Source organism: Canis lupus, chromosome 9 (genome assembly GCF_003254725.2).
Source record: "Canis lupus dingo isolate Sandy chromosome 9, ASM325472v2, whole genome shotgun sequence".
Lineage (NCBI taxonomy): Eukaryota > Metazoa > Chordata > Mammalia > Carnivora > Canidae > Canis > Canis lupus.
Genome location: NC_064251.1, coordinates 49,722,520 through 49,748,993, shown reverse-complemented (window position 1 = coordinate 49,748,993; position 26,474 = coordinate 49,722,520). Strand labels below are relative to the sequence as shown.

The 26,474-nt window shown below is 61.7% G+C and overlaps 2 protein-coding genes across 9 annotated transcripts; one reads left to right on the top strand and one right to left on the bottom strand.

Moving 5' to 3' along the window:
* On the top strand, positions 1–24,408 carry GRIN1 (glutamate ionotropic receptor NMDA type subunit 1). 8 transcript variants are annotated; one of them, XM_025475924.3, is made up of 21 exons: positions 1–592; positions 3,036–3,170; positions 5,782–5,958; positions 7,910–7,972; positions 8,736–8,836; positions 13,559–13,680; positions 13,755–13,929; positions 15,047–15,191; positions 15,289–15,372; positions 17,107–17,248; positions 17,331–17,458; positions 17,829–17,993; positions 18,068–18,186; positions 18,301–18,413; positions 18,488–18,636; positions 18,737–18,894; positions 19,172–19,333; positions 19,500–19,609; positions 19,717–19,862; positions 21,106–21,216; positions 23,135–24,408. In XM_025475924.3, the coding sequence occupies exons 1-21, from the start codon at positions 335–337 to the stop codon at positions 23,249–23,251; spliced, it is 2,880 nt and encodes a 959-aa protein (XP_025331709.1). In that variant the 5' UTR covers positions 1–334; the 3' UTR covers positions 23,252–24,408. The 8 variants fall into 8 exon arrangements, with proteins under 8 accessions (XP_025331709.1, XP_025331711.1, XP_025331710.1 ...); XM_025475925.3 differs by having other exon boundaries at positions 188–592; positions 23,503–24,408; XM_025475926.3 differs by lacking the exon at positions 7,910–7,972.
* Positions 24,398–26,359, bottom strand: LRRC26 (leucine rich repeat containing 26). Its single transcript, XM_025475934.3, has 2 exons — positions 24,872–26,359; positions 24,398–24,785 (listed from the first exon to the last, which is right to left on the bottom strand). Exons 1-2 carry the CDS (start codon positions 25,542–25,544, stop codon positions 24,508–24,510), a joined length of 951 nt encoding a protein of 316 aa, XP_025331719.3. The 5' UTR covers positions 25,545–26,359; the 3' UTR covers positions 24,398–24,507.
* Between the last annotated feature and the right edge of the window lie 115 nt (positions 26,360–26,474).

Below are 26,474 nucleotides of genomic sequence, written 5' to 3'. Positions count from 1 at the left end.
CGCAGCGTCGGGACCAGGACCAGGGAAGGCGGCGCAGAAGCCGCGTCCGCCGCGTCCGGTAGGTACGCGGCGCCTGGAGCGGCGCCGGGACCCGCTTCAGCACCGCGGACAGCGCCAGCCGAGCGAGGGATCCACGCGCGCCCGCCCGCCCGCCGCCTGGGGCTCGGTGCCCTCCTCCCTCCCGCGCAGCGTCCCGCACTACGGCTCCAGGGGAAGACGTGGCGTCCCCAGCCCGCGGGAGCGGGGACGCGCAGGACGGCCGGGACACCCCGCTGGGGATGCACCGAGGGCCTGGCATTCGAGCTGCCCAGAGCTAGGGCTCTGCCTGGAGCCCATGAGCACCATGCGCCTGCTGACACTCGCCCTGCTTTTCTCCTGCTCTTTTGCCCGCGCCGCCTGCGACCCCAAGATTGTCAACATCGGAGCTGTGCTGAGCACGCGGAAGCACGAGCAGATGTTCCGTGAGGCCGTGAACCAGGCCAACAAGCGGCACGGCTCCTGGAAGATCCAACTCAACGCCACGTCGGTCACCCACAAGCCCAACGCCATCCAGATGGCCCTGTCGGTGTGCGAGGACCTCATCTCCAGCCAGGTGCCCACCACACCCCACCAGGGCTCTCACTGTGCAGCAGCTCTTGCCCCTCCCCCTGCTACCTCCCCACCATCCTCCCTCCTCCACCCTCCATCCCTCCTAGTGTCCCAGTTTCATCTCATCCTTTCCTAGCCCTCCTAAGAGAGGACCCCTAAGTGAGCTAGCTCATTCTGGAAAATTCTGGTCTCACTAGCAGCCAAACCCCAGTTCTTGCCACATCTTGCTCCCCCCCCCCCCCCCACTGGTCACCTGCCACCCTGGTCAGTCCTCACAAGGCTCCAGGGCTTCAGGTCCCGACCAATGTGCACAGATGTGGGGCAAGCATGTCGTGGTTTGTTTCATGTCGTGGTTTGTTTCATATCATGGTGAGAGGTGGGTAGCCAAGGCGTACAGGCAGAGGTACTGTCCCAGCTGCACGCGTGCACTCTGTGCAGGCCTTTAAACAGGATGGGACCTGGGGCCATCTTTGTCTCTGCTTCCCCCCTCCCCTTCCCCCATCCATTGGTTCCTCTGAGATGGGAATGCCCCAGGTGTTGAAGCAGGGTGTTCTGTGGGGTAGGAATGGGGACTGTGCCGTGGGAGGTGTCAGGGCGCAGCGTGGGAGTCACTGAAAGCCAGCGCTGCGGGGGAACACATGACTCCAGGGATTTTGCCTGTCAGAGCTGTCCGCCCCGGGCCGTGCTGCCTGCGGAATTCCAATGAACCCACGGGATCACTGCAATGCAGCCTTTTATGTAAGAATCAGGGCCAACGCTGGGCCAAATGATGCTCATCCTCGCTCACCTGACAGACACTCCACGCCTGAGGACATGCACACTCACAGGGGCATGCATTCACATCTGTGTTTATGCACAGAGAGGCCTGGACTTATACCAGGACACACTCATGCATCACCATTACACAATCAGTTGCACATGCTCACTCACACACACCTGCCTGACACACATGCCTACCCATGGACACACATGCTCATGTGCCACACACTTCTTGGCATACCCAGGTGCACATGCAAACACAGGTGCTGTCACATACAGACTCAATCACACACACACACACACATGTACATGTGGACATTTCGGGGCATACATTCATACCCATGCACATTCCAGCACCCACTTGTCAACACCTGCATGGTCAGACACTCATGCATACACAGACTGGGCACTTTTGGGTGCAGACTGGAGGGGACGGCGAGTGCAAACAGCTCCAACAGCAGAGGCTGGACCTCTGGGACTCTCAGCCTCACAAGCCACCTCCATGCTCCCAGCCCTGAGCACTATAGACAGGACAACATGGGTCATGTGTCCTATCTGGGATGAGGGAGAGACATAAAAAAGTGGAGTTAGAGAGTCCAGGTAGGGTGCTTTCTGGGGACCCCTGCTCCAACTCACAGTTATGCTGTCCGTGAGCATTGTTCCTTCAGAGAAGAGCCAATGCCAGGAGCAAAGATGACATCAGCAGCTGCCACTCACCGAGCACATCCTATGGGCAAATGTGGTGCTAGCATGGCAGCCATCATCCCTACAGTGTGGGGCTGGAGCATGCCACCCCTGTGCCATTTCCAGGAAATGGTTGTTCAGAGAATGGAAAGCAGAGTTGGGACAGATGCAGGTCCTTCTAACGTGAGGGTGGCAGGGAATTGCCAAGCCATTTGCTCCCTGCCACCACCATTCCCCTGCCTTGGAGGACTGAGTACTGGCTTCAGACCTGCCCACAGGGGCCGTGGTAGGGCAGGAAGGCTAGGCTGCCCCCTCCCAGCACTTCCCTTCCCGTCCTTGAGGATGTGATTGGAACTTCTAGTCAGGACTGGGTCTTGTTCAAACTGGGCTGAGCTCAGCCAGCCCCTGGAAGACACGTGCAAAAGGACAGGGCTCCAGGGCTCCCAGCCTGGCTCCTCCTGTAAAGCTCAACCTGTGGGGTTACATGCAGACCTCTCCGAGTGGCTTGCAGTCCCTGGAGCACTGGCCTCCACACCCAGGAGGGATGGTGGGTGGCGTGGGTATGCTCGTCAGCATGACGCAGGACCCACCACTCCACTAGCCCATGCTAGGGGTGGTGTGTACCTCCTGGGACATCACAAGAACAGTCCTTGGTCCTCCCTTTTGGGGTCTCAGTACACACTCAGGATAGTCCCTCCAGGACCAGGGGGTGAAGGGAGTACCAGGGCAGGGAAAGTGCGGGGAAGCGGCTGTCATCCCCCATATGTCCTGTCTGCCTCCTGGAGTCTTGCTCTGCCTCTGACTCACTCCTATATATTTTTTAATACTCTGAGGGTGGTTTTAGGGTCTCGTCCCCTTGACTGGGGGTGTGTAACCCTTGGGCTGCATCCCCACCCCTGGCCTGCTGAGTTCAGCCTCCGCTGCTTCTGGGCAGCCAGCTCCAGTGCAGTGCCCACCCCACCTTCACTCCCCACTTGAGCTGACCCTGTCCCCTGTGTCCACAGGTCTACGCCATCCTAGTTAGCCACCCACCTACCCCCAACGACCACTTCACTCCCACCCCCGTCTCCTACACAGCTGGCTTCTACCGCATCCCCGTCCTGGGGCTCACCACCCGTATGTCCATCTACTCAGACAAGGTAAGCCTGACCACTCAATGGGGGCCCAGCTGGCTCTGTTCCTGTGTTCAGACCCAGCGGCTGAGTCCTGCAGCCCAGGGCCACTGGCAGCTGCCCTGGGGAAAGGGAGGAGGGCAGGGGCACAGAGATGCTCAGACCACAGGCTCTGGGCTCAAGGAGCAGCAGGGTAAGACGTGAGCTCACGCATCCATGCATGTTTGCACACTCATACCCACACACAAACTCACTGATATGCATGCCCGTGCACACCAATACACAGTCTCCTGGCATGCAAACTCAGACTCACAGACTCACAAGTACCAACTCAAACATTCACACCAAATTCGTGTGCACACGCTCAAACACATTCCCAGGAAAACTCATGTGCTCTTTTATTTTTTTTTAGGATGTTATTTATTTATTCATGAGAGACACAGAGAAAGGCAGAGACACAGGCAGAGGAAGAAGCAGGCTCCATGCAGGCAGCCCAATGCGGGGCTCAATCCCAGGACCCCAGGGTCACACCCTGAGCTGAAGGCATACGTTCAACCACTGAGCCACCCAAGCATCCCCACTCATGCACTTTTATGCACACTCACACCAAGCACAGTGTTGCATTCACAGACACAGACATGTTCACACACACACACACACTCAGTCTGGCAGATGTCCCACTAGCAGGTGACAGGCACCAAAACAAGCCCTTGGAAATAGCAAAGGTCCCCATGGGCCTGGAGAAGGGACAGGCAGGTGGATCTGGGGAGCCGGAGGGGGGCTACCATGGGAGTAAAAACCTGGAAGAGATGCGGCAGGCAGCCATGAGGTTGTGGCTCCCAGCCCTTCCCACTGCGGGGCACAGGTGAAAGCAATGTGTGCATGCACACAGGGTAACAGAGGCGGCAGCTCGTGGCAGGAGGGGCTGGCCTGGGGTCTGCAGGCCCCGGGGCTGTAAGCAGCACCACTCAGCAGCATGTAGATCCCCTGTGGCCCCCGGGTGGGAAGCAGGGTCCAGCTGAGCCATCCAGTCCTGGAGCAGCAGCCGGAGGAGCCAAGAGATCTCCAAGTTGGCATCTCATGAGGTGGGAACTCACTCTAGGCCACGCAGCTCTCCCAGGGCGTATGCCCACAATTCTGGGAGGACTCCTCAGCTGGGGATGCAGTGAGCCGCCTAGACGCTGGGAGACCCCCGTGGCCTGCTCCCCACCTTCCTCCAGACCTTGGGCTACCTGCAGACAAATCAGGAGGGGTCAGAGGGGGGCTTCCCAGGCCCCACCTCCTCTCCTGGCTAGGAGCCTACAGGTCCACATAAAGCTGCCTAAGGCACAGAGGTCATCCCAGCCAGGGCCAGGCTGTCTTGGGGAGGTTAGCAGTGGGTCTGTCCAGGGCGAGGGGAAAGTGAGACCAGAGCCAGTTTCTCCAGGAGGCCCCACGGGAGGAAGGCACTTGGAGGCTGGAGCAGCAACCCCTTTCTGTGGCTCTGACAGCCCAGCTTGCAGCTGAAGCACCCAAACTGTTCAGATGTACTCAGCCCTCAGCGGTGGGGGGGGGGGGCGGGGGCAGGAGGGAGGAGGTTGGGGATCTTTTCCTGAGCCCTCCAACCTCCTTAGCTCTCTGGCACTCAGATGCAAATGGAAGGTGTGGGCGCCAGGTGTGGGTGCCAGGCGTGGGCTACCCAGGGGAGTGCCCGGAGGAGGTGTCCAAACCCCAGCCCACACCCAGGTTGTGGTCCGGCTCCCCGGTCTAACGTGAGGCCAAACCTAGTGGCCAAACCTTGTGACTCCACCCTAGCCCCCCTCATGGTCCCAGGCCACTGTCAACCTGTGCCCAACAGCGGACCAGGAAGGCCTGGGTCAGAGCCGATCTAAGACCCCAACCACAACCACCTTGCAGCCCCAGTGGCAGGTGGATGAGGGACAGAGGAGCATTCTTGCCCTCAGCCTCCAAGGCGCCGCCCCTCAGGCCACAAAGAGGGAGCAGGTAAAAACATAACGTGGGCATCCTGGGGGACCGTGACAGCAGCATGGCTGTGCAGGGACACCAACCACCAAAGGGACAAGTGCTCCCCGGTGGACACGGGGAAGCTGGACTGAGGAGCCTGCTCCACGCGTGTTCTGCCATGCCCTTCCCAAGCCCTTTATGCTTACATGTGGGAAAGAAGGCAGGGCCAGCAAGCAACGACCTCTGGACTTGGGGGCTAGGTAGCCCCAAATAAAAACTTCTGACAAACACTACACTTAGATAGATTGGGGAAGGAGCCTGCATGAAGCCGGGGTGGGGATCCTTGAGATGCCGCATGTCAATGAGAACCTTCCAGAGCCCAAGCTGTCCAGGAACAGGAAGTGGCTACGGCGGGCGGGGGGGGGGGGGGGGGGGGGGTACAGGGAGCACACCCTAGGACCTGGCATGGTCAGAGTGCTGCTGGGCAGACCCCCAGCTTCCAGCTTCTGTTTCTGAGATCAGAGGACGTGGCCCGCAGTGGGATGGGGTCCCCGCGTCTGGCAAGTGTGCCCCGCAGTGAGAGAGTGCGCTGTCCTCCGCCCTGGGGTCTGCCCTGTCTCCGGGGTGCCGGCCAGCTGGGGCCCGGGGCCTCTGTCCGGCGACGCCCCTCAGCCCCGCCGCCGTGTTCCCGCAGAGCATACACCTGAGCTTCCTGCGCACGGTGCCGCCCTACTCCCACCAGTCGAGCGTCTGGTTCGAGATGATGCGCGTGTACAGCTGGAACCACATCATCCTCCTGGTCAGCGACGACCACGAGGGCAGGGCCGCGCAGAAGCGCCTGGAGACGCTGCTGGAGGAGCGGGAATCCAAGGTGAGGCCCGGGCCGCAGGCGGGAGGAGCAGGAGGCGCCGCGCAGCCGAGGAGCCGAGCGGGAGCCGGCGCTGCCGCCGCTGTGTCTGTGGCCCGTGTGTGAACACCCTTTCTTTCCATCGTGCATGGTCAGCACCTCTCCGTCTGGCGAGCGCCCGCCCCGGCCTGTTCTCGGCTCATTTCACTCGCTTTGCCATTAGTCGAAATCTCCTTCGTGTCAGTCCCTGCGGGGCGAGGGCAGGACCACCTGGAGCTCCGCAAACACCCCTCCCCTCCCCTCCCCTCCCCTCCCCTCCCCTCTCCCCTCCCTTCCCCTCCCCTCTCAGTCCCGCCCCCAGCCAGGCCCCACGCCCCCTACCCAGGGCCTGCCCCCCTACAGAGAACCCGCACCCTCCCGGCTGGGACCACACCCTCCCCAGGCCAAGCCCCGCCTCGCCTTCCGCCCCTCCCCCCTCTTCCCACCCCCTTCCCACCTCGGCTGCCGGTTGTCCGGTTGTCCTTCCGGGAGCCCACGCCCACCCTGTCGGCCACCCCTCCCACTCCCCCGTGGTGAGCCCCGTGGCCGCCCTCTCACCCTCTCCCTGGGGCTGGGCTCTGGACTCCCCCAAGAGACCCAGGACTTGCCTGGCTCTAGATACACAGAGCCACGGCCCCAGCCCGGCCTGGTGCTGGTCGCAGCAGAGAGGCACAGTGGCAATGTCTGGGGGTCCAGGGGACCCCCATCTCCTTCCTTGTCCACCCCAACTGCCAGCTGGAGGAGGCCCAGGCTCCCATCATCACCCAGCCCGGGGCCCTGGGTGCTCAACACCTGAGCCACTGCCCCTGAGTCAGGGTGGAGGCCAAACTGCGCAGACAGTGGGGGAGGCCTAGGCTGGGGCGGCCGGGAGGCCAGACCGGCGGGGTGGCAGGGAGCATGTTCTGTCCGGGAAGTCAGAGCCGGCTTCAACAAACCTAGTGCCACCCCCAGGCCCCTCACAGGCCCCTGAAGGGATAGAGGGCATGGCTGGGGTGGGTGAAGCCAGAGGGCAGACTCAGAGTGTCCTGGGGGGGCCTGCTGTGGGAGATCGGCTGGGTCTGAGAGGGAGGGCTGACCACCAGCGCCGTGGGCCCCACTCCTCCCCAGACAGTAGCCCCCAGTGCCTGGCAGGCTGGTTACCCCCTGGCATGCCCACCAGTGGCTGCACACACCCGCTCACACGCTTGCCAGCCATGTCCCTGCACACCCAGCCACGGGCACCCACGTTCACAGTGACATGCAGTCACTCCTAAGACAGTTCCCTCACACATCACATGTCCCGCCACAGACAAAGATCATACCTGGACATGTGGCCCCTGGGCACACTCACCATGTGCACTCACACACACACACGCAGACACCCCACAGCTTCACACCACCCCTGTGCATGCACACACATAGTCCTCACACTCGCTCTCCAATGCACACGTGAGTCGATGGTTGTACACACACCCGTCAGTGAGAACAGGCACCCAGGCCTCTAAGGGAGGCAAAGGGGAGGATGCCAGGAGGGGAGGGACAGAGGGGACAGGGCTCGAGGGAGGGGCTGCTCACCCTCCCCACGCAGGACTGCCTGGGGTGGGGTGGCCCTTGCTGGGACCACAGAGCAGGTGCATGGCAGGGGTGGGGGAGGCAGATGGGACCCCAAAGGGACACGTTTGGCATGGACACAGACAGGGCCACCCTTTGTCCCATGTGTGACCATTTCCAAGAGCACAGCTCCATGGCTGGGAGCCCCAGTGGCCCCCATGCCCCCTCGTCCCCAGCACCGCCCCGGCCCCCAGCCCCGCTCGGGCTTGGTGTTTGCGAGCTCCAGGTATGTGCCCGTCTGCAGACGTGCCGAGGAGGTGGTGTGGTTGCTTTAGCGCCGTCATTTTCAACCGTTTATAATCTTCTTCTGTGTCTGCATATTTTCTCTGTGCACATTATTCATCAGAGTAAAAAAAGGAACTATGAAAACCTCGACCAACTGTCCTATGACCACAAGCGCGGACCCAAGGTATATATGCATGGACGTGCACGCCACCCACCGACTAGGGAGCCCTGGCCTCCGGCGCCTCGGCCACTAGGGCCGCTGTGGCCCAGCCGGGCTGCGCCGCAGGCCTGAGCCTTGAGGAGAGTGAGGTTGTGAGGCAGGCAACCGCAGGCAGGAGAGGGCAGGACGGGCCTCGGGGGTGTCCGCGGCCCGCCCAGCGGCCTCAGCCTCGGCCTGCACCCCAGAAGCAGGCACGGCCGCAGGAGGAGCTGCTCTCCGGGAAGTGCATGCGAACCTCTGGGACCCCCAGGGTTTCCTCGTGGAACCCAGGAGGGAGCCTGCCCGCCCGGCTGGCCGCCTGCCCGGTCCGACTGCTCCTGCAGGGGCCTGCAGGGTCAGGCTTGAGAGGATCTCCCGTGGTTTTGGAAAGGTCGGCCCCATCTCTGCTCCCGGTTGCATTCCAAAACTCTTCTGTTTCCTGTCCGCTGCACGCATCCTTCTGAGTCTCAGCCCACTTCAGCTTGCATGCTCAGTGCAAAAGTGAGGGCAGGAGAGAGATGGAGCGAGCACAGGAGAGCAAGGAGGCCGAAGAGAGGACAGCGAGTGAGGCCAGGCCAGGCCAGGCAGGAACCAGCCAGGCAGGTGCACAGTGCAGGTGGCAGGTGCAGGCTGAGGCAGCCCTAGCTAAGCTGCCTCTGGGTTCCTAGCAGCTGCAGCCCAACTCTCGCCCCCGAGGCGCTGTGTCCCCTACCCTGGCCCCCTGCTGACACCTCTGCTCACACCACAGGCTGAGAAGGTGCTGCAGTTTGACCCGGGAACCAAGAATGTGACGGCCCTGCTGATGGAGGCACGAGAGCTGGAGGCCCGGGTCATCATCCTCTCTGCCAGGTGAGGCTGGGTTCGACCCCTCCCCCTACTTCCCCAGGGTTGCACCTGGGCAGGGGCACCGTTACTCTGAATCAGACTTGAGGCTTCCAAAACGTGCTATTGCCGAGGAGAGCCCCCCGCCCCTCCCATGACGGTACACCTGGCCACTGGCCGATGCAACCCCCTTTACCTGTCTATCCCTCCCCCTTCCAGTCACCTGTTGCTGCTTGCTCTGCGGTGGGAGGTGGAGAGGTCCCTGCCCTAAGGAGGGCAAACATGGCCTGAGGTGATAGATATGACACAGGACTCTGGGAGCCAGGCTCAGAGGAAAAGCCCAGGGAAGTGATGTGTGGGTGTGCAGGTGAGCCCAGTGAGAAGGCCACAGCAGGCAGAGAGCCGGAGTCTGAGGACAGAAGAGGGATTGCAGCAGCTGCAGTGGGCAGCTCGAGAAGGGAGCCAGTTAGGGACCTGTGGACACCAGGCTGCCGCTGGCCAGGGCCCGACCCACCCTGACCTTGGCGATGAGGCCACAGTAACAGCCTCCCTACCTGAGGTCCCCCAGGAAGGGAAAGTGCAGGCCTCCTGGGCTCTAGGAAAAGGAAGAGCCCTGCCCCACGGAGTAGCCAGGAGGGCCCACGTGGACACAGCCCCTCTCTGCCCTTCCCTGGAAGCACTGTGGGCCCCAGCAGAGTGGACAGAGGCACGAGCGGTCGTCCTGCCCACGGGAGGCTTCCCCAAAGGCTGCTGTCCAGCGGGCCACACAGGGGAAGCCATACTCTGAGTCACAGGGCAGGCATCTGTTTTTTTAGTCAGCAAACCTCAGATACAGAGCCAGATGCCCCCTGTCTTGGAGCTGGGGAGGGCAGGGCCCAGCAAGGCTCCTTGGACTGGGAGGCAGGGAGCCCCGCTCTCCCCACAGAGGGTGGGTGCTGCAGGGAGGAACTAGAAGGAAGAGGCCCAGGGTCCAGCCTATTTTACAGCAGGTGACCTGGCTCAGGGTCTCTGGTCACTGGCCCAGGCCAACCAGCCAGCCCTGGGCACTTTGGGGAGGCGACCAGGAGAAAGGGCTAAGGCCCGGGTGAGGTCAAGGGGCCATCTGGTCCCTCCCAGAGCAAGCCTCTTCCAGAGAGTCCCACCAGACCCTCCTGTCTGATTTCCCAACTGGCTTACCTGCCCCTCATTCGTCATAGGGCTTGAAGAGGCTCAGGGGATGTGATGGTATTAAAGGATGGATGGGTGGCTGGACCAACAGACAGATGGGCAAATGGACAGTCAGCTAGCAAGCAGACGGTCCCTTCAACCAGGACAGAAGAGGTCAAGGAACTCCTTATGCTGAAGCATAGATGTCCAACAGCAGGCACTGTTTCCAGTGGGCCTGAGGTCATGGCAAACCAGCCCTGCTCAGCCTGTGTGTGGCCATCATGGTGGCCCCAGGACACAGGCCAAGAAGTGAAGCACAGGTAGATCAGGTCCACGGAGCCCCAACACACCCAGCACACCCAGCACACCCAGCACAGCCCGGGCCCACAGACAGGGCTGCTCTCTGGCCACCAAGGTCCCGGGCACGGGCTGGGTGTGGCTCAGTATCCAGGACAAGAGGGGCACACATGGCTCCATGGAAGAGGTGAGCTCAGGGCAGGGCATGTGGTCACATCCAACAGCTGCACACACGCTGTGTCACAGCACATGTATGCACACGTGCACACCACACACACGCATGCACACACACCTAAACCTGTGCACACATGCCCACAGGCGCACAGCATGCTCACACCACTCATACACACCACGTGTTCACACACACACATACAAACACTGTGTACACACCATGCACAACATATGCCAAGGGTGCACACACCACCACGTGTACACACACATGAACATGCATTGCACACATGCTATATAGACATGCACATGTGTGCATGCACAACCATATGCATACACCCACATGCATGTGTGCACACCATATACATGCCACACAGCACACGCATGCACATGTTGTACCACACATACATGCACACGAAACATTCACACACACATGGTACATGCACATAGAGGCACAATACAGCATATACCACACACACTTATATATATGAACATCTGCATGGCTATATACATGTGCATACACACCACACATAATGTCCTCCACACCAGTATGCACAGGGCATGTATATACCCACATATATGTACACACACCATAGCATGGCACACACTATATGCATGCATCTACCCACACCCGTGTTTATACACACTGCCAGGAAGGTCTAGCACTCACATGGCCACACAGCCATCAGGTCTACATAAGGCCCCTCCCTGGACTGTAAGACTGGGGACCCCTTCCCCTCACATGCAGGGCTTGGAGCAGAGACGCCAGAGTCCCGCCACAGAGGCCACCGGCTGCCCCTCACGCCCAGGTCCCCAGGGGCCAGACTGACAAGGGACCAGTATACATGTTGTCCGGACCCTGCTACTTCCACCCAACACCCTGGCTCCTCCTTCACGAGGGCTGTTAAGAGCATTTTTTTTTTAATGATTTTATTTATTTAGGGACACCTGGGAGGCTCAGTGGTTGAGCGTCTGCCTTCGGCCCAGGGCGTGATCACGGGGTCCTGGATCGAGTCCTGCATTGGGCTCCCTGCATGGAGCCTGCTTCTCTCTCTGCCTGTGTCTCTGCCTCTGTGTCTCTCATGAATAAATAAATAAAATATTTTTAAAAAAATTTTTATTTGAGAGACTGCACATGAGTGGACAGAGGCAGAGGGAGAAGTAGACTCCCCCACTGAGCAGGGGGCCTGATGTGAGGCTCAATCCCAGGACCCCGAGATCATGACCTGAGCTGAATGCAGATGCTCAACTGACTGAGCCCCCCAGGTGTCTCTGTTGAGAGCATTTTGTGGAGAGACCTCATTAAGCCAGTCTTAATTTTTGAGCAATTTTCTACAGAGTGCAGAGAGGTTATTTCTCAAATGTCTTTTTTTTTTAAGATTTTATTTATTTATTCATGAGAGACAGAGAGAGAGAGAGAGAGAGAGAGAGAGAGAAGCAGGGACATAGGCAGAGGCAGAAGCAGGTTCCATGCAGGGAGCCCGATGTGGGACTCGATCCCGGGACTCCAGGATCACGCCCTGGGCCGAAAGCAGGTGCCAAACCCCTGAGCCACCCAGGGAACCCCCCAAATGTCATTCTTATCTTCTGGAGATGGTCTTTTCTAGAACCGCTTACTTTCCTAAAACAGTTTGATGGATCGATCCGGGTTTTGCCCCCAACTTTTTTACTAGTGATTCTGATTTACATAGAGACAAGCACAGTGTGCTCCTCCCACTCAGCCAAACGTCACAGACCTGAACTAGGTCACGCAGACAGGCTTCTCGGCCAGGTTCAGTGGGGACCTTGGTCCCCTACAGACACAGTGCTGGCTCTGCTGGCGGTCCTGGCTGGACCCTTTCTTTTGGTCAAGGGTGTGGTGCTGCCCGGATCACCTCTCTGTGTATTGCTTACACCTGACAGTAGCATGTGATGTAGAGCAAACACTGAAGGTTTGCATTTCCTCATTGGCTAATCCTTGAGAAAACTGGGGGCAGACCTAGAGCCACCTCAGTTTCCAGAGTCAGTCATTGTGAAAATAACACTCAGACAATGTGTCCAACCCCTCTATACCATGCTGCCCATGCGTTAGAGAAGCAAAATGCCAGCTATGGTCTAGGCCTACCTGGGGCCAGGTCAGGCTGGCAGAGAAGGGAATGTGGGAGCAGGGGGAGGCTCCCCAGTGGCGTCCACAGCCCCACAGGCCCAGGGTCCTTGTCTCGATGAGAAGCCCTAGAGGACCAGGTACACAGGGGCTCACCGGTAAGGACACCCCAAGAGCTCAGGATCATATGCCCCTCCAAGGCAAAGCCTACGCTGTGTCCTGTCATGGCCCCAGCCCTGGGTGGCAAGATGCTCACAGCTGCTGGGAAGACTCCAGAGTGGGAGCAGCAACCCTCGTCTCTCTCCAGTGGTCTTGGCTGTGATGCTGAGGGCAGTTCCCAGGTGCGGGGTCCCACCAACATCTGACCAACCAGGACAGTCCCTGGACCTTTGTCTTGCATGTGTGGGTATGGAGAACCAGAGCATGTGAGGGTTACCAGGAGGTCACAGGAGCACAGGCTCTGGGGTACTGTCCAGACACAGACCCAACTCTGCAGATTACCATCCCCTCTGTGTTCTGGCTTTCCTCCTGCCACAGGGATGGTACCGATATGGGCTGCGTAGGGATACTGTGATAGTTAAATGAGAGAGTCCATGGGAAGCACTCAGAGCAGTTCTGAGCACCTGTGAGCAAGCCAGCAATCAACAGTGATCTGTCACCATCTGGGGCACCTTGACCCTGCTCACCAAGGCAGGGGGCCAGCAAGAGAGGCCTGAAAGCTCTGGGGATCTGGGCCCCTTTACCCCATACCCTCCAGCCCCTCACCTCTGTTGGGGGAAAGGGTGTCTCCTGGCCCAGGTGGGGGCTCGTGATGCAAGCTGGTACCCATCCCTCTGCACCATCACTAGACCTAGGAAGGGCTGAAGGTAGCAGTGGTGCTGGACCTGTCACCTCTGTAGTGTCCCTAGGCCTCTTTCCAGCCGAGGGAGGGGCTGGGGGAGAGGCCAGGGGAGAGCAGGCCCACACGCCAGAGGAGAATCTGTGAACTGGGAGCAGCCGTAGGTCCGGTGGGGCAAGGCTAGAGTCCTGGCCTGTCACCCCCCTCTGCTCTACAGCGAGGACGATGCTGCCACCGTGTACCGTGCAGCTGCGATGCTGAATATGACGGGCTCTGGGTACGTTTGGCTGGTGGGGGAGCGAGAGATCTCCGGGAACGCTCTGCGCTACGCCCCGGATGGTGAGTGCTGGGCCTCTTCAGGTCCCTTGGGCAGGGGGTCCCTGCAGACTCTAAGCCCACCACACTTGCCCCAGGCATCATCGGACTACAGCTCATCAATGGCAAGAACGAATCAGCCCACATCAGCGACGCCGTGGGCGTGGTGGCCCAGGCCGTGCACGAACTCCTGGAGAAGGAGAACATCACTGACCCGCCCCGGGGCTGCGTGGGCAACACCAACATCTGGAAGACAGGGCCACTCTTCAAGAGGTGGGCAGGGGTGGGCGGGGCTCTCTTCTAGATGTGGGTGGGCTCTCTTCTAGGGTGGGCGGGCTCTCTTGCAGAGGTAGGCGGGGCCTCTCAGGAGATGGGCATACTCCTCTTGAGCAGGTGGTCCAGGACAGCCTGCGGCCTACGCCCTACAGATGCAGTCATCTGCCTGACTTCCCTCCTCTTCCCCCATCTCTCTTCCGTTATCACTTCCACCCCCCTGTGCTAATCACCCACTTCCAACACTGACATTAACGTCTTAAATGTCAGTGAAGCTGTGGCTGCTTCCACTGCTCCTGAGCTCACCTTTTAACACTGTGGCCAATGCTGAGACCCACCCCCCGCTGGAAGCTGACAACCCTTTGGAGGAGACTCTTGCTGCAGATGGGGACGGGGGCATCCAGGCATCCAGCAGATCAGACAAAGAAGCCCTCAAGGATGGAACCCAAGCCTGTAAAGAGCCAGGGTTGGCCAGATGCCCATGTGGATAGCCACAGTGGCACTAACTCACAGCACTCTGGACACTCTGCCACTCAGCACATCACCAAGACCCCCCTCCGCCCCTTAGTAGCATGTGCAGAACACAGTTATGGTGCCCACAACAAGAGTACACACGCAATTGCAGATCTATGCAGTGTATGTGCTCAGACTCAGACAAGCATGTACCACACACATGTGCCACAAATATGTGCAAGGAGGTGCAGCCACACAAAGATCACATGTGCTCACACATATAGCCCCATGGGCACACTACATGTGCACACACACAAGATAGGACTTAACTCTCCTTCCACCTCTTACTGGTGAAGAGACAACTGCACCCCACCTGGGCTTATTCCTCCTCATTTGTAAAGCAAGGATGGCTACTGGGAGGTTATACTGTCTCAACCCACAGAGAGCCCCCAATAGGGTCTGGTGCTCAGGAGTTTCTGAGCTACCATAGCTGTGCTCTCCATCTGGCGCTGGCAGGCAGTCACACCGTCCATCAGATTCCCAGCACGAGGGTGTGATGTCTGCTAATCTTTCCTTTCTGCGACTGAGGCAGAAGGCGGCGCTCGGGCTCAGAACCAGGGAGAGGGAGCATCTCTGATAAATCTGCCCACACTGCCCTCTCCAGAGTGCTGATGTCTTCCAAGTATGCAGACGGGGTAACAGGCCGCGTGGAGTTCAACGAGGATGGGGACCGGAAGTTTGCTAACTACAGCATCATGAACCTGCAGAACCGCAAGCTGGTGCAAGTGGGCATCTACAATGGCACCCATGTAGGTGGGGGTCATGAGGGGGTGGGGGCTGGGGCCTTAGGGTCCTGGGGCCAAGACCCCTGCGTGGCCACCCTCCATCTCATACTCCCACCCCCAGGTGATCCCTAACGACAGGAAGATCATCTGGCCGGGTGGAGAGACAGAGAAGCCCCGAGGGTACCAGATGTCCACCAGGCTGAAGGTGGGGAGCCTACCCCCTGGGCCAGCACTGACACCCCAGACACTCCATCCAGCTCTTCAGACCCAGAGGAGGGGACAGTGAGGCCAATGAGAGTGACCAAAGGAAGTGGGGAATGGACCAGCACCTGGGTGCTGTAGCCCACAGCTGGCACCACAGAGGAAGCAGGGAGAGCAGGTGGAGAGATGAGAGGAAGCTGCCGGCCCTCCATCCCAAGGGATCTCTCTAGTGCCTCTTCTGACCCAACTCCACTGAGACCTAGGGATGGGACTCACCTGGGGATGAGCTGATAGGGGACAGAGGGACTGCTAGGTGGCTATTCTGTGGACTTTAGCCTCAGCACTCTCTGCCCTGAGTCCTGGTTCTTGAGATGCCACATCCACACTCATCATCACTCCTCTGGGTGGTCCTAGCCACCCCCATCCCGTCTTCACAGCCTCCTGCTGTGTCCTGTCTCCTACTGCCTGGGCATTCCCCATTGCAGGCTGTTCCCTGTTCAGGTCTCTCCCTAGGCCCCTGGGAGCCCCTCCTTGGCTGGCTATTCCCCTCACAACTTCCCTTCCTGCTCCTTTGTGCTCATCCCTGGCCCCTCCCAGGCTCCTCTCGTGAGAGTCCCTCCATATGCTGACCCATACTAGCACTGGGCTAGGATCTTAAATTTTTTTTTAATTTTTATTTATTTATGATAGAGAGAGAGAGAGAGAGAGGCAGAGACACAGGCAGAGGGAGAAGCAGGCTCCATGCACCGGGAGCCCGATGTGGGATTTGATCCCAGGTCTCCAGGATCGTGCCCTGGGCCAAAGGCAGTCGCTAAACCGCTGCGCCACCCAGGGATCCCCGAAAAGCATTTTTAAAAAGAAAAACATGATGAAAGTTTGAAAAGCAATAATCTCCTGCCAATGCTCCACTGCTCCAGGGAGAAAAGGTCAAAATGCTGTCCTTGCAGAGACTGGCCAGCCAGCCCCTGCAGAGTCACCCTCTCCCTGCAGAGCCACCCACCCTGGTGGGCCAGCAGACAGTACCTCTCAAACTGACCCCTGGCCTACTCCACAGCCCCAACTCCACCACCACCTCCTCTGGGGCCCCTGGTCGGTACTTTGCGTTTCATTCAGCCTCCCCCCCCCCCTGCGGGTCCCATATCTGTCCTCCTCATCCCCAGGCTCTGGGCTCCTAAAGGACAGGGAGAGGAGAGAACCGCAGTATAAGCCTGGGTTGAGAGGCTCACTTTGGGAGAGAACAGCGCCCGTGGAGGAGAGAGGAAGGGAGCACAGCTAGGCAGTCCAATGCCCACTACCAAGGAAACTGCGGGCCAGGAGATGAGACCAGGGTGATCCCTTTGGTCCCAGGTCCTGTGCAGACTCGGAGTGGATGTCACACATGCCCCTGTCCTCATGGTGGGCAGCGGGGGGTGGAGGGGAAGGAGGGGAGGCAAGGTGTGCTCTGTGCAGGACAGGGGGTTTTTCATCCCTGAGCAATCAGAGAAGATGCTGGGCAGACTGGACATTCCAGCCGGCTCCGACGGAGCAAGTGATGCCTAAGCCAAGTCCCCAAAGACATGTGGCCAAGAGGAGCACCGCCCAGTGTCTCAGGAGACCACAGCTTCCGAGCAGTCTGGGGACCCTCCTGAGGACGGTGGCCAGGGAGCACGTGGAGCTGAGCAGAGGGACAGCAGCTGGATTTGGAGGGCATCCAGGGGGTCTGGGCGCTGAGGCTGGGTCTTCTCCCCGGCGCCCCCAGATTGTGACCATCCACCAAGAGCCTTTTGTGTACGTCAAGCCCACGCTGAGCGATGGTACGTGCAAGGAGGAGTTCACCGTCAATGGGGACCCGGTCAAGAAAGTGATCTGCACCGGGCCCAACGACACGTCTCCGGGCAGCCGTGAGTGTGGGTCGCGGGGGACGTGGGTGCGGCGGGGCCGAGCAGCCAGAGCTCGGTGGTCAGGGCCCATCTGCCTCCCTAGCACGCCACACAGTGCCACAGTGCTGCTACGGCTTCTGCATCGACCTGCTCATCAAGCTGGCGCGGACCATGAACTTCACCTACGAGGTGCACCTGGTGGCTGACGGCAAGTTTGGCACTCAGGAGCGGGTACGCGTGGATGGCGGCGTGCCGCGAGGGACGGTCCCGGTGCACGGGGTCTTGCGAGGGACCGGGCCTGGGGTGGGCGGGGCCGCGGGCTGGGGGGAGAGGGGTAGGGCCACGGTGGGCGGGTTCTGTGGGTGGGGCCTGGGTGGGCGGGGCCGCGGGCTGGGGCGGGACCAGGGTGGGCGGGTCTGCGGACTGGGGCGCATCTGATGTGGACCGGTCAGTGGGCTGCGGCAAGGCCTGATGTGGGTGGGGCCCGCGGGCCTGGGCAGGGTCTGGGTGGGCGGGAACCCAAGAGCGGAGCTAGGGTAGGAGCCTAACGCGGGAGCGGTGCTGACGGTGTTGGCGCCCTTCCGGCTGTCTCACTCCACAGGTGAACAACAGCAATAAGAAGGAGTGGAACGGGATGATGGGCGAGCTGCTCAGCGGGCAGGCGGACATGATCGTGGCGCCGCTGACCATCAACAATGAGCGGGCACAGTACATCGAGTTCTCCAAGCCCTTCAAGTACCAGGGCCTGACCATTCTGGTCAAGAAGGTGGGCAGGGCCTGGCGGGGGTGGGGCGGGTCCTAGGTGAACTCGAGAGGCACTGACCGCCTGTCCCCCTCCAGGAGATCCCCCGTAGCACACTGGACTCGTTCATGCAGCCTTTCCAGAGCACGCTGTGGCTGCTGGTGGGGCTGTCAGTGCACGTGGTGGCTGTGATGCTGTACCTGCTGGACCGTTTCAGGTGAGCGTGGCCCCGGGGGCCTGACACCTCCACCCACAGGCTGGGCAGAGCAGGAAACGGGTGAGGCAGGGCTGCCCCTGCCGCCCTCTCCCGCCAGTCCTCTGCTCCCCGCAGCCCCTTTGGCCGATTCAAGGTGAACAGTGAAGAAGAGGAGGAAGATGCGCTGACCCTGTCTTCAGCCATGTGGTTCTCCTGGGGCGTCCTGCTCAACTCAGGCATTGGGGAAGGTGAGGCCACACCCAGGCCACAGCTCACTCAGCTCCTTCCTGCCTGCCAGGAGCTGACCGTCCTCTGCCCGCAGGCGCCCCCCGAAGCTTCTCAGCGCGCATCCTGGGCATGGTGTGGGCCGGGTTTGCCATGATCATTGTGGCCTCCTACACTGCCAACCTGGCTGCCTTCCTGGTGCTGGACCGGCCTGAGGAGCGCATCACAGGCATCAACGACCCACGGGTGAGGCCTGGCTGGCTGGGGGCAGGGAGCATGAGGTCAGCGGAACTCTGCCTTGGGTGGGCCTGGGAGCAGCTGTGAGCCCTGCCCTCTGACCCTGCAGCTGAGGAATCCCTCCGACAAGTTCATCTATGCAACTGTGAAGCAGAGCTCAGTGGACATCTACTTCCGGCGGCAGGTGGAGCTGAGCACCATGTACCGACACATGGAGAAGCATAACTATGAGAGTGCAGCCGAAGCTATCCAAGCCGTGCGGGACAAGTGAGGGGGACAGGTCATGCTGGACAGGTTGGGGGGGCACACCCCAGAGAGGCTGAAGCCATCCAAGCTGTGTGGGATGAGGGAGGGAGGACTGCGGTAGGGTGGGGGAAGGAGCATGCACCCCTACCAGAAAAGTGAGAGTGTTCAGGCTGGATGGGAATCAGGGGATGAAGACAGAGGTGAGATTTCCAGGTGGGCAGGACAAAGGCGTGCAAGGTGCAGAGGCGAGGGCTGCCTGATTGTGCCGGGTGCCTATAACCCGTGCTCCTGCCCGCAGCAAGCTTCATGCCTTCATTTGGGACTCGGCGGTGCTGGAGTTTGAGGCCTCACAGAAGTGTGATCTAGTGACCACCGGCGAGCTGTTCTTCCGCTCAGGCTTTGGTATTGGCATGCGCAAGGACAGCCCCTGGAAACAGAACGTCTCCCTGTCCATCCTCAAGTGAGTGCCTCACCCATGGCCTACTGCCCTTCACTTTTCTCCGAGAGGCTCCCACCAAGCCAGACCCCTCCCCAGAGCCAGACCCTACCACCTAGGCACACAGCCGTTGCCCCTGAGGGCCAGGCCCCCCACCCCGGCCCCCACCCACCCTACCACTCCCTCCTAGGTCCCACGAGAATGGCTTCATGGAAGACCTGGACAAGACGTGGGTGCGGTACCAGGAGTGTGACTCTCGCAGCAACGCCCCTGCCACCCTCACCTTTGAGAACATGGCAGGTCGGTCTCCCCATTTCCCTCAATGACCCTGCTGACACTGGGGGGACTCCCCAAGGGTCCTGCAGTCCGGCCAGCTGCTAGCTGAGGTGCTGACTGCTGGCCCACAGGGGTCTTCATGCTGGTGGCCGGGGGTATTGTGGCTGGGATCTTCCTCATCTTCATCGAGATCGCCTACAAGCGGCACAAGGACGCTCGCCGGAAGCAGATGCAGCTAGCCTTTGCGGCAGTGAACGTGTGGAGAAAGAATCTGCAGGTAGGACAGGCCACCCTCCGAGGCCTGGTGCCCACGGCCCGGCCTGGCCCCGGCCCTCCTCCATCCCGCAGGCCGAAGCACTGGCTCCGGCTCCCAGGAGCCCATGTGGGCAGGACTGGAGCTAGGAGCCACGGCCAGGGGCAGCATTGCTGGGGGGCCACCTGCAGGTGGCTGCCCCCCGCAAAGCCTGGCTCCAAGCCTCTGCCTGGCCCCTCTGTCTCCAGAGTCGCCCGCCGGCGCCCATTCCATAGGAAGGCAAACTGAGGCAGGGTAAGACAGGGACTCATCTGGGTGTAGCACGTGAGTCCAAGACATACTCTGCCCTCGCCGCCCCCTGCCTCTCCTCGGCACCCTCCAGGGCCCCCCTCCTGCTGCCCTACTGTGTCCTGTGCTCCCTAACTCCAGCCTGAATTGGGCCAGCTGGCCCTGCCTGGCACCCCAGGTCGTGTCTGTGGGAACGTGCTGCCAGCAGGAGATAGGCTGCACGTGGGGTAGCCACAGCCCACCCGGGATAGGCAGGCAGTGGGGCCTGTGCGGGCCTGTGGGCTCACGCCCCGTGGTCCAGTTCTGGCTTCCGTCTTCTCTTCTCTTTCTCTGGGCACCTCCCCAGAGTCTGTGTCCGGGGATGAGGCTGATGTTCAGAGAGGGAGGGCCACAGGGGGACGGGTTACTGGAGCGCCCACACCTCTCATCTGCCTACTCTTGCTCTTGGGACCTGGTCACTGCTCTCACTGGCTGGCACAGGGCCATCCTGGCCGTCAGACCCCAGGCCAGGGTCTGGAAGCCACCTCCATCTATCTATCTCTCCAGTTCATCTTGCCACCTGCCTTTGGCCCCTCAGCCCCTTCCTGAATCTTGGTGCGTCCCCTCCGGGGACAGAATGGCTGGCCGGACCCGAGGGGCGACTCCTCCAGTGCTCGGGGGACCCTCCTCCTTGGGACCCCTGTAATCCAGGGTCACCCAGGAGCCAGGGAGCCAGGCAGAACCCCCAGGAAGTGAGCCAGATGGGACCCTCCCCCCCACAAGCCCAGCCCCAGCAAAGCAAGGTCAGGCCCAAGACCAGGCAGGCATAGAGGCCGCCTGCACATGTTCGGCTGCTGGTCTGTCTGTCCAGCACAGGGAAGCAGGCAGGAGCGAGGGCCTGAGTGGCCGGCCAGGCTGGGCAGCAGCCCCCGAGGAGCAGGCGAGGGCAGGTGTGGCCGCCACCCTTAGCTGTCTAATCACTTATACATATTCATTTTAGGATAGAAAGAGTGGTAGAGCAGAGCCCGACCCTAAAAAGAAAGCCACATTTAGGGCTATCACCTCCACCTTGGCTTCCAGCTTCAAGAGACGTAGGTCCTCCAAAGACACGGTAAGGGGAAGAACGCCCAGTCCCACGTCTCCGACTCTTATCTCGCCCCGCCCCCGTGTCTGTGTCCCGTGCATCAGGCGTGCCCTCCCTCTCTCCCTCACCATCCCATCCACCCCACCTCTGACCGCTGTGGTCCTTCTGCCTTCATCTCTATTTGCCCAGCACATGAGGTCTTCACTCTCTCTCTAGACCTTTCTTGGTCCTTTCTCCCACTGGCTCTCACTGGGTCCTCTTTCCCCATGTGTCTCTGCGTTGGTCTGCCCCCCATGCCATGACGCCATGCGCCATCTTGAAGCTGTGTCATGTTGTTGGTCAGCCAGTCAGCCTCTGAGCCCAGGGCCGCTGGGAGCCCAGACCAATCTGTCCTGGACTCCTCACCTGTCAGGAGGCCACACCACCTCTCTGTTACATCCGTTTCTCCAGCCTCTCCCAGAGGAGCCCACTGCTCTCTCTCCCCCCTTGCGACATCCATGGAGGGGTGGCTGTGATGTCCCATCCGCCCATCTGTCTGGCCGCCAGCCCCGCCACCCAGACACCTGTCTCACGTGTCTCACCAGAGCCATGCCTGTTGCATCCCTTCCATGTGGTCTCTGTGTGGGCCGGGGCTGGGGGCCGGGCCTGGCTCCATCTGGGTGGACGGCTGGGGCCTGAAACTGGGACAGGCCCCCAGCCACAGGGGACTGTCAGGCGGGGACTGGGTGGCAGCAGAAGGGGTGGAGCCCACCCCAGGCCGAGCTATGGCCTGCAGAGCTGGAGTCACTGAGGCTCCCACACAGAGGCCCAGGAAGGAGAGGCGTCCAGGGAGGGGACCAACACCTCAGGTCCTGACCCTCCAGCCCCTCCCTACAGGACGTCAGAACAGGTCTCCTGCCTTGGGCAGCTTGTCACCGCACCAGATATGCACACTCGGACTAAAAGCCCTTAATGTGGACCCAGCCTTACTAGGGGCACCCTGGTCCAAGGTGGGGAGGGGGCCGCCCAGCATTAGCACTGCCCTTGGCATCCCTGCAGCCCAGAGGCCAGCTTGGCTTCCATCCTGCAAGGGCTTATGCTCCAAGTTGGAAATGGGATTTGCACCTCCTCCCTACCCACACACACTACTCAGTACACTGGAGGGGGGGCGGATCTCCTGGACACAGACAGGGCATGGCACAGGACAACCCAAGTCCAAAGTGAAGCCATCCTTGTGCCCCAAGGAGGGCCTGTGCGGCCTGGCCACTTCCCAGGAGGGGCGTGGCCCTGGGGGTGGGTGAAGAGCGAGGGCCTGGGAGCGGGGAGCATGGCCTGGAGCCTCACAGGCCAGAGACAGTGGACAGGGGACCCTCCCAGGGGTTCTAGGGGAGATCTAAGACCAGAGAGGAGGGGTGGTGCAGCAGGCCTGGGGAGAGGGGACCCTCAGAGCTTTAGGGAGGAGGCCAGAAGTTCCACAAGTGATAAATTGCTCTGTGAGGGCCTCCTGATCCCCCCACAATCCACCCACCCAGAGAAAACCCTCATGCCCCTTAGCTGGTCCAGGGGCAACTCAGAGACCTTTGAGGTGCCTTTCTGGGGACACATTCCCAAAAGACTCTTTGCCCGAGCCTCTGTGGGCACCAGGGACCATCTCCCAGGCCAGCCCTGACACCGTGTGGCATCTGGGGCTGTCCCTGCCCTGTAGGGGTGACTGGGGGTACTGCCAGCTGGAGGGGCTGGGCGGGGGAGGGCAGCCCAGTTCCCATCCTGTTCCGGGCTGGGCGCCTGCTTGGAGGGAGGCCTGGGAGGGGGGCTCTGTTGGGAGGGGTGGGTTCGATCCGGCTGCTAAGATCCTCTGCCCCTGTCCTGTGGCCGGTCTGGGCCAGGGCAGCACTGGGCGCTCAGGGCTGGGGTCCCTGGCGGCCAGCGGGGCCAGCGGGTATTGATTGTTGGTTCTTATTTATAGAGCACCGGGGGTGGACGCGGCGCTTTGCAAAACCAAAAAGACACAGTGCTGCCGCGACGCGCTATTGAGAGGGAGGAGGGCCAGCTGCAGATGTGTGCCCGTCATAGGGAGAGCTGAGACGCCCTGCCCGCCCTCCTCTGCCCCCCTCCCCCGCAGACAGACAGACAGATGGACGGGACAGCGGCCCGGCCCACGCAGAGTCCCGGAGCACGACGGGGTCAGGGGGAGGAGCGCCCCCCAGCCTCCCCCAGGCCGTGCCCGCCCGCCCGCCGGTCGGCCGGCTGGCCGGTCCACCCGTCCCGGCCCTGCGCGTGCCCCCGAGCATGGGGGCTAACGGGCTGCCTTGTCTGTGTATTTCTATTTTGCAGCAGTACCATCCCACTGATATCACGGGCACGCTCAACCTCTCAGATCCCTCGGTCAGCACCGTGGTGTGAGGCCCCCGGAGGCGCCCACCTGCCCAGTTAGCCCGGCCAAGGACACTGATGGGTCCTGCTGCTCGGGAAGGCCTGAGGGAAGCCCGCCCACCCAAGACTGCCCACCCTGGGCCTCCCGTCTGTCTGTCCGCCCTGCTGCCTGGCGGGCAGCCCCTGCTGGACCGAGGCTCGGACCAGAGCAGCTGAGGACAGGCCAGAGCTGAGCTGGCTGGGCAGGGCCACAGGGCACTCCGGCAGAGGCAGGGCCCTGGGGTCTCTAAGCAGTGGGGGAGGGGGCTGACCTGGCCCCAGGGCGGAGGGGCTTGGAGCAGACTGAAGCCCCATCTTCCCCAGCCACCACTTGCGCCCCAGTGGGGGTGCAAGGCCCCAACTGGCGGGGTCAGCCCTTCTCCAGTGCCTGCTTCTGGCAGCCTCGGCTCCATCCCTCTCCTTTTCTTACCCTCCACGTCCCTTCTCCGCTTGACCTCATCGGTCCAGCCAGCCCTGCACCTCCGGGAGGGCAGCCTCGGACCCTCAGCCGGCAGCTGCCGCCCAGGAGCGCGCCGGGGCCCCTCCCCACTCCGCCCCCAACCTTCTCCCGCGATCTCCCCGAGGGCTAAACCAGCTGTTCAGTCTCCTCCAGCCTGCAGCCCATGATAGGCCTCCCCACACGCTGGCTCGGGACTGTCCTCAGCCCTGCCCGCCAATTTGTACAGGCCCAGCCCTTCCCGCGTCGAGCGCGTGCCTTCCCCATGCGGCCCGTGCGCAGCTGCGCACTGCCCCTCCGCCCGGGGCCGGCGCGCACTGCCCCCTGACCCGGTGTGTGCAGTGGTGATGTCTAAAGGAATGTCGCGAAAATTTCTGTGTCGTTGTTGACGCCTGCAGGGGCTGTGAAGGAGGGCGGGGGACGGAGGAGGGGAGGCCTGGACAGCAGCCCAGGGCCGCTCAGGGCTGAGCCTAGGCGTTGGGGCTCCCAGGGCCGGGGTCCCGCGGGCCCTTCAGCCAGCCCAGGGCAGTAGCGCAGTGGCGCCGCGTGCGGCAGGCGGTGAGCATGGAGCCCAGCGCCAGGCAGGCGGCCAGGCTGGCGAGGAAGGAGACTGGCCCGAGCGCGTAGACCACGGCCAGGTCCCTCGGAGCAAGCGGCTGCGCGCAGTGGCTGAAGGCGGCGTCCGAGAGGGCAGTCAAGGGGCTGAGCGTCAGGCGCCCTGGCAACACGCAGAGCAGCGTCTCGGCCTCTGTGGGACACGGTTGCAGGGTCAGGTGGCGGCCGCGGGGCGGCGGTGGTGGGGCCCAGCCCGCCCACCCTGCCCGCAGGGCTCACCTGGCGCCGGCCTCGGGTGCCTGCGCAGCCAGGAGCAGAGCGGGCGCAACGCGCAGCCGCAGGCCCAGGGGTTGCCTCGCAGGTGCAGCGCGTGCAGGGCGGGCAGGCCGGCCAGGAGGCCCGGTGCCAGCGCCGCCAGCTCGTTGTCCCGCAGGTCAAGCGCGTTCAGCAGCGGGAGCACGCCCAGCGCCGCTGACTCTAGGCGCGCCAGCCGATTGCCGGCCAGCGAGAGGGAGCGCAGTGCGCTCAGGGGCGAGAAGGTGCCGGGCGCCAGTGCTTCCAGCTGGTTGGCGCTGAGGTCGAGCTGCTGCAAGGCGCCCAAGCTCCAGAAGGCCCGCGCGTGCACCCAGCGCAGCCCATTCTCGCGCAGGTCCAGGCGCAGCAGCGTGTCAGCGCCCGCGAAGGCGCCGGGCGGCAGCGCGCGCACACGGTTATGGTCTAACAACAGCGCGCGCAAGCCCCGGCTCAGGCCCGCGGGCACGGCAGGCAGAGCGCGCCCCGAGCAGTTGGCCTGGCCGCCAGGCGCGCACGCGCACGCCTCGGGGCAGTGCGGGAGGCCGGGGGTTCCCGAGGAGGTGGCCGTGGCGGACCACTGGGACCAGACTGGCCACGGCGACAGCAGCAGGAGCAGCATCGGTGGCGGCCACCGCGAGACAAAGCAGGGGCTCCGCATGGGGCAGCGATAGGGGCCCGGTGCCCGTGCGTCCGTGGAGCCTGTGCGTCCCTGCCGCGCCTGCAAATATTAAATCTCCGGCCGAGTGCCGGCAGTTCCTGTTCCACGGCCAGTCCCGCGCCTAGGGCGGGGGCTAGGCAGACAGCCAGCGCCCTGCACTGCCAGCCACCAGTCCCAGAGCTGGGCTTCTCTGACTCCGTGCCAAAGGCGGTGCTGACAAGACAGCCTGTGCCTCCTCCCCTGCGGCACCCACCACCCTGGCCCCCTGAGGCCTGAGCCACTAGACAGCGCTCACCCCCACCTAACCCATCAATGGTGAGCATGCAACGGGACTCCGTGAGCCCTTCGGCTTTCCCGTCTCCTGCCCGGCAAAGGGACTGAGCACACACACAGTGGCTCCCCCATGTAGGATGGTCTCATCAGTACAGTAGCTAATTGGGGGGTCAGGAGCACATGACCAGGGCCTGAGCCCAGGGGGGAGGCTGGGAGGTGGAGGGGTACGGCACACCTGAGGCAGGAGACACAGTCCTGTCTGCCCTACCTGGCCCTCCAAGGACTGTCCTTGAACCTCAAGGAGACAGCGTGGGTAGGGCACAGGCACTAACCCAAGTCTCCTGTCAAATGCTGCTCCCTCTGGAGTCATCAGAGTTGCACATCCTGTCCTGGGGTTTTCCAGGGTGGGGCAGGGTGGACAGGGGCCCCAAAACCATGCCAACTTTATGGGACAAGGCAGCAGGAGGATGCAGGGAGGAGCTAGGCTGAGGCCACAGCAGGAAGAGGTGGAAATACCAGGGCTGTGGTTCCCAGCCCTGGAGGGTGGGCAGTGGGTGCTGTGTGCAGGTACTGGGCATCCTCCCCCTACAAGATAAAGGGGATGACCTAGGTGTACATGAACCCCTTCCCACCCTGTGATGCAGCTGCAGAGCGACT

Bases quoted from the DNA above. Each gene is read 5' to 3' on its own strand.
- LRRC26 (XM_025475934.3), bottom strand. From the start codon at position 25,544: ATGCGGAGCCCCTGCTTTGTCTCGCGGTGGCCGCCACCGATGCTGCTC. The intron at 24,786-24,871 runs GTGAGCCCTGCG...CGTGTCCCACAG, and splicing joins GCACCCGAGGCCGGCGCCAG to AGGCCGAGACGCTGCTCTGC.
- GRIN1 (XM_025475924.3), top strand. From the start codon at position 335: ATGAGCACCATGCGCCTGCTGACACTCGCCCTGCTTTTCTCCTGCTCT. The intron at 18,637-18,736 runs GTGAGGCCTGGC...CTGACCCTGCAG, and splicing joins CAGGCATCAACGACCCACGG to CTGAGGAATCCCTCCGACAA. The intron at 18,895-19,171 runs GTGAGGGGGACA...TCCTGCCCGCAG, and splicing joins ATCCAAGCCGTGCGGGACAA to CAAGCTTCATGCCTTCATTT.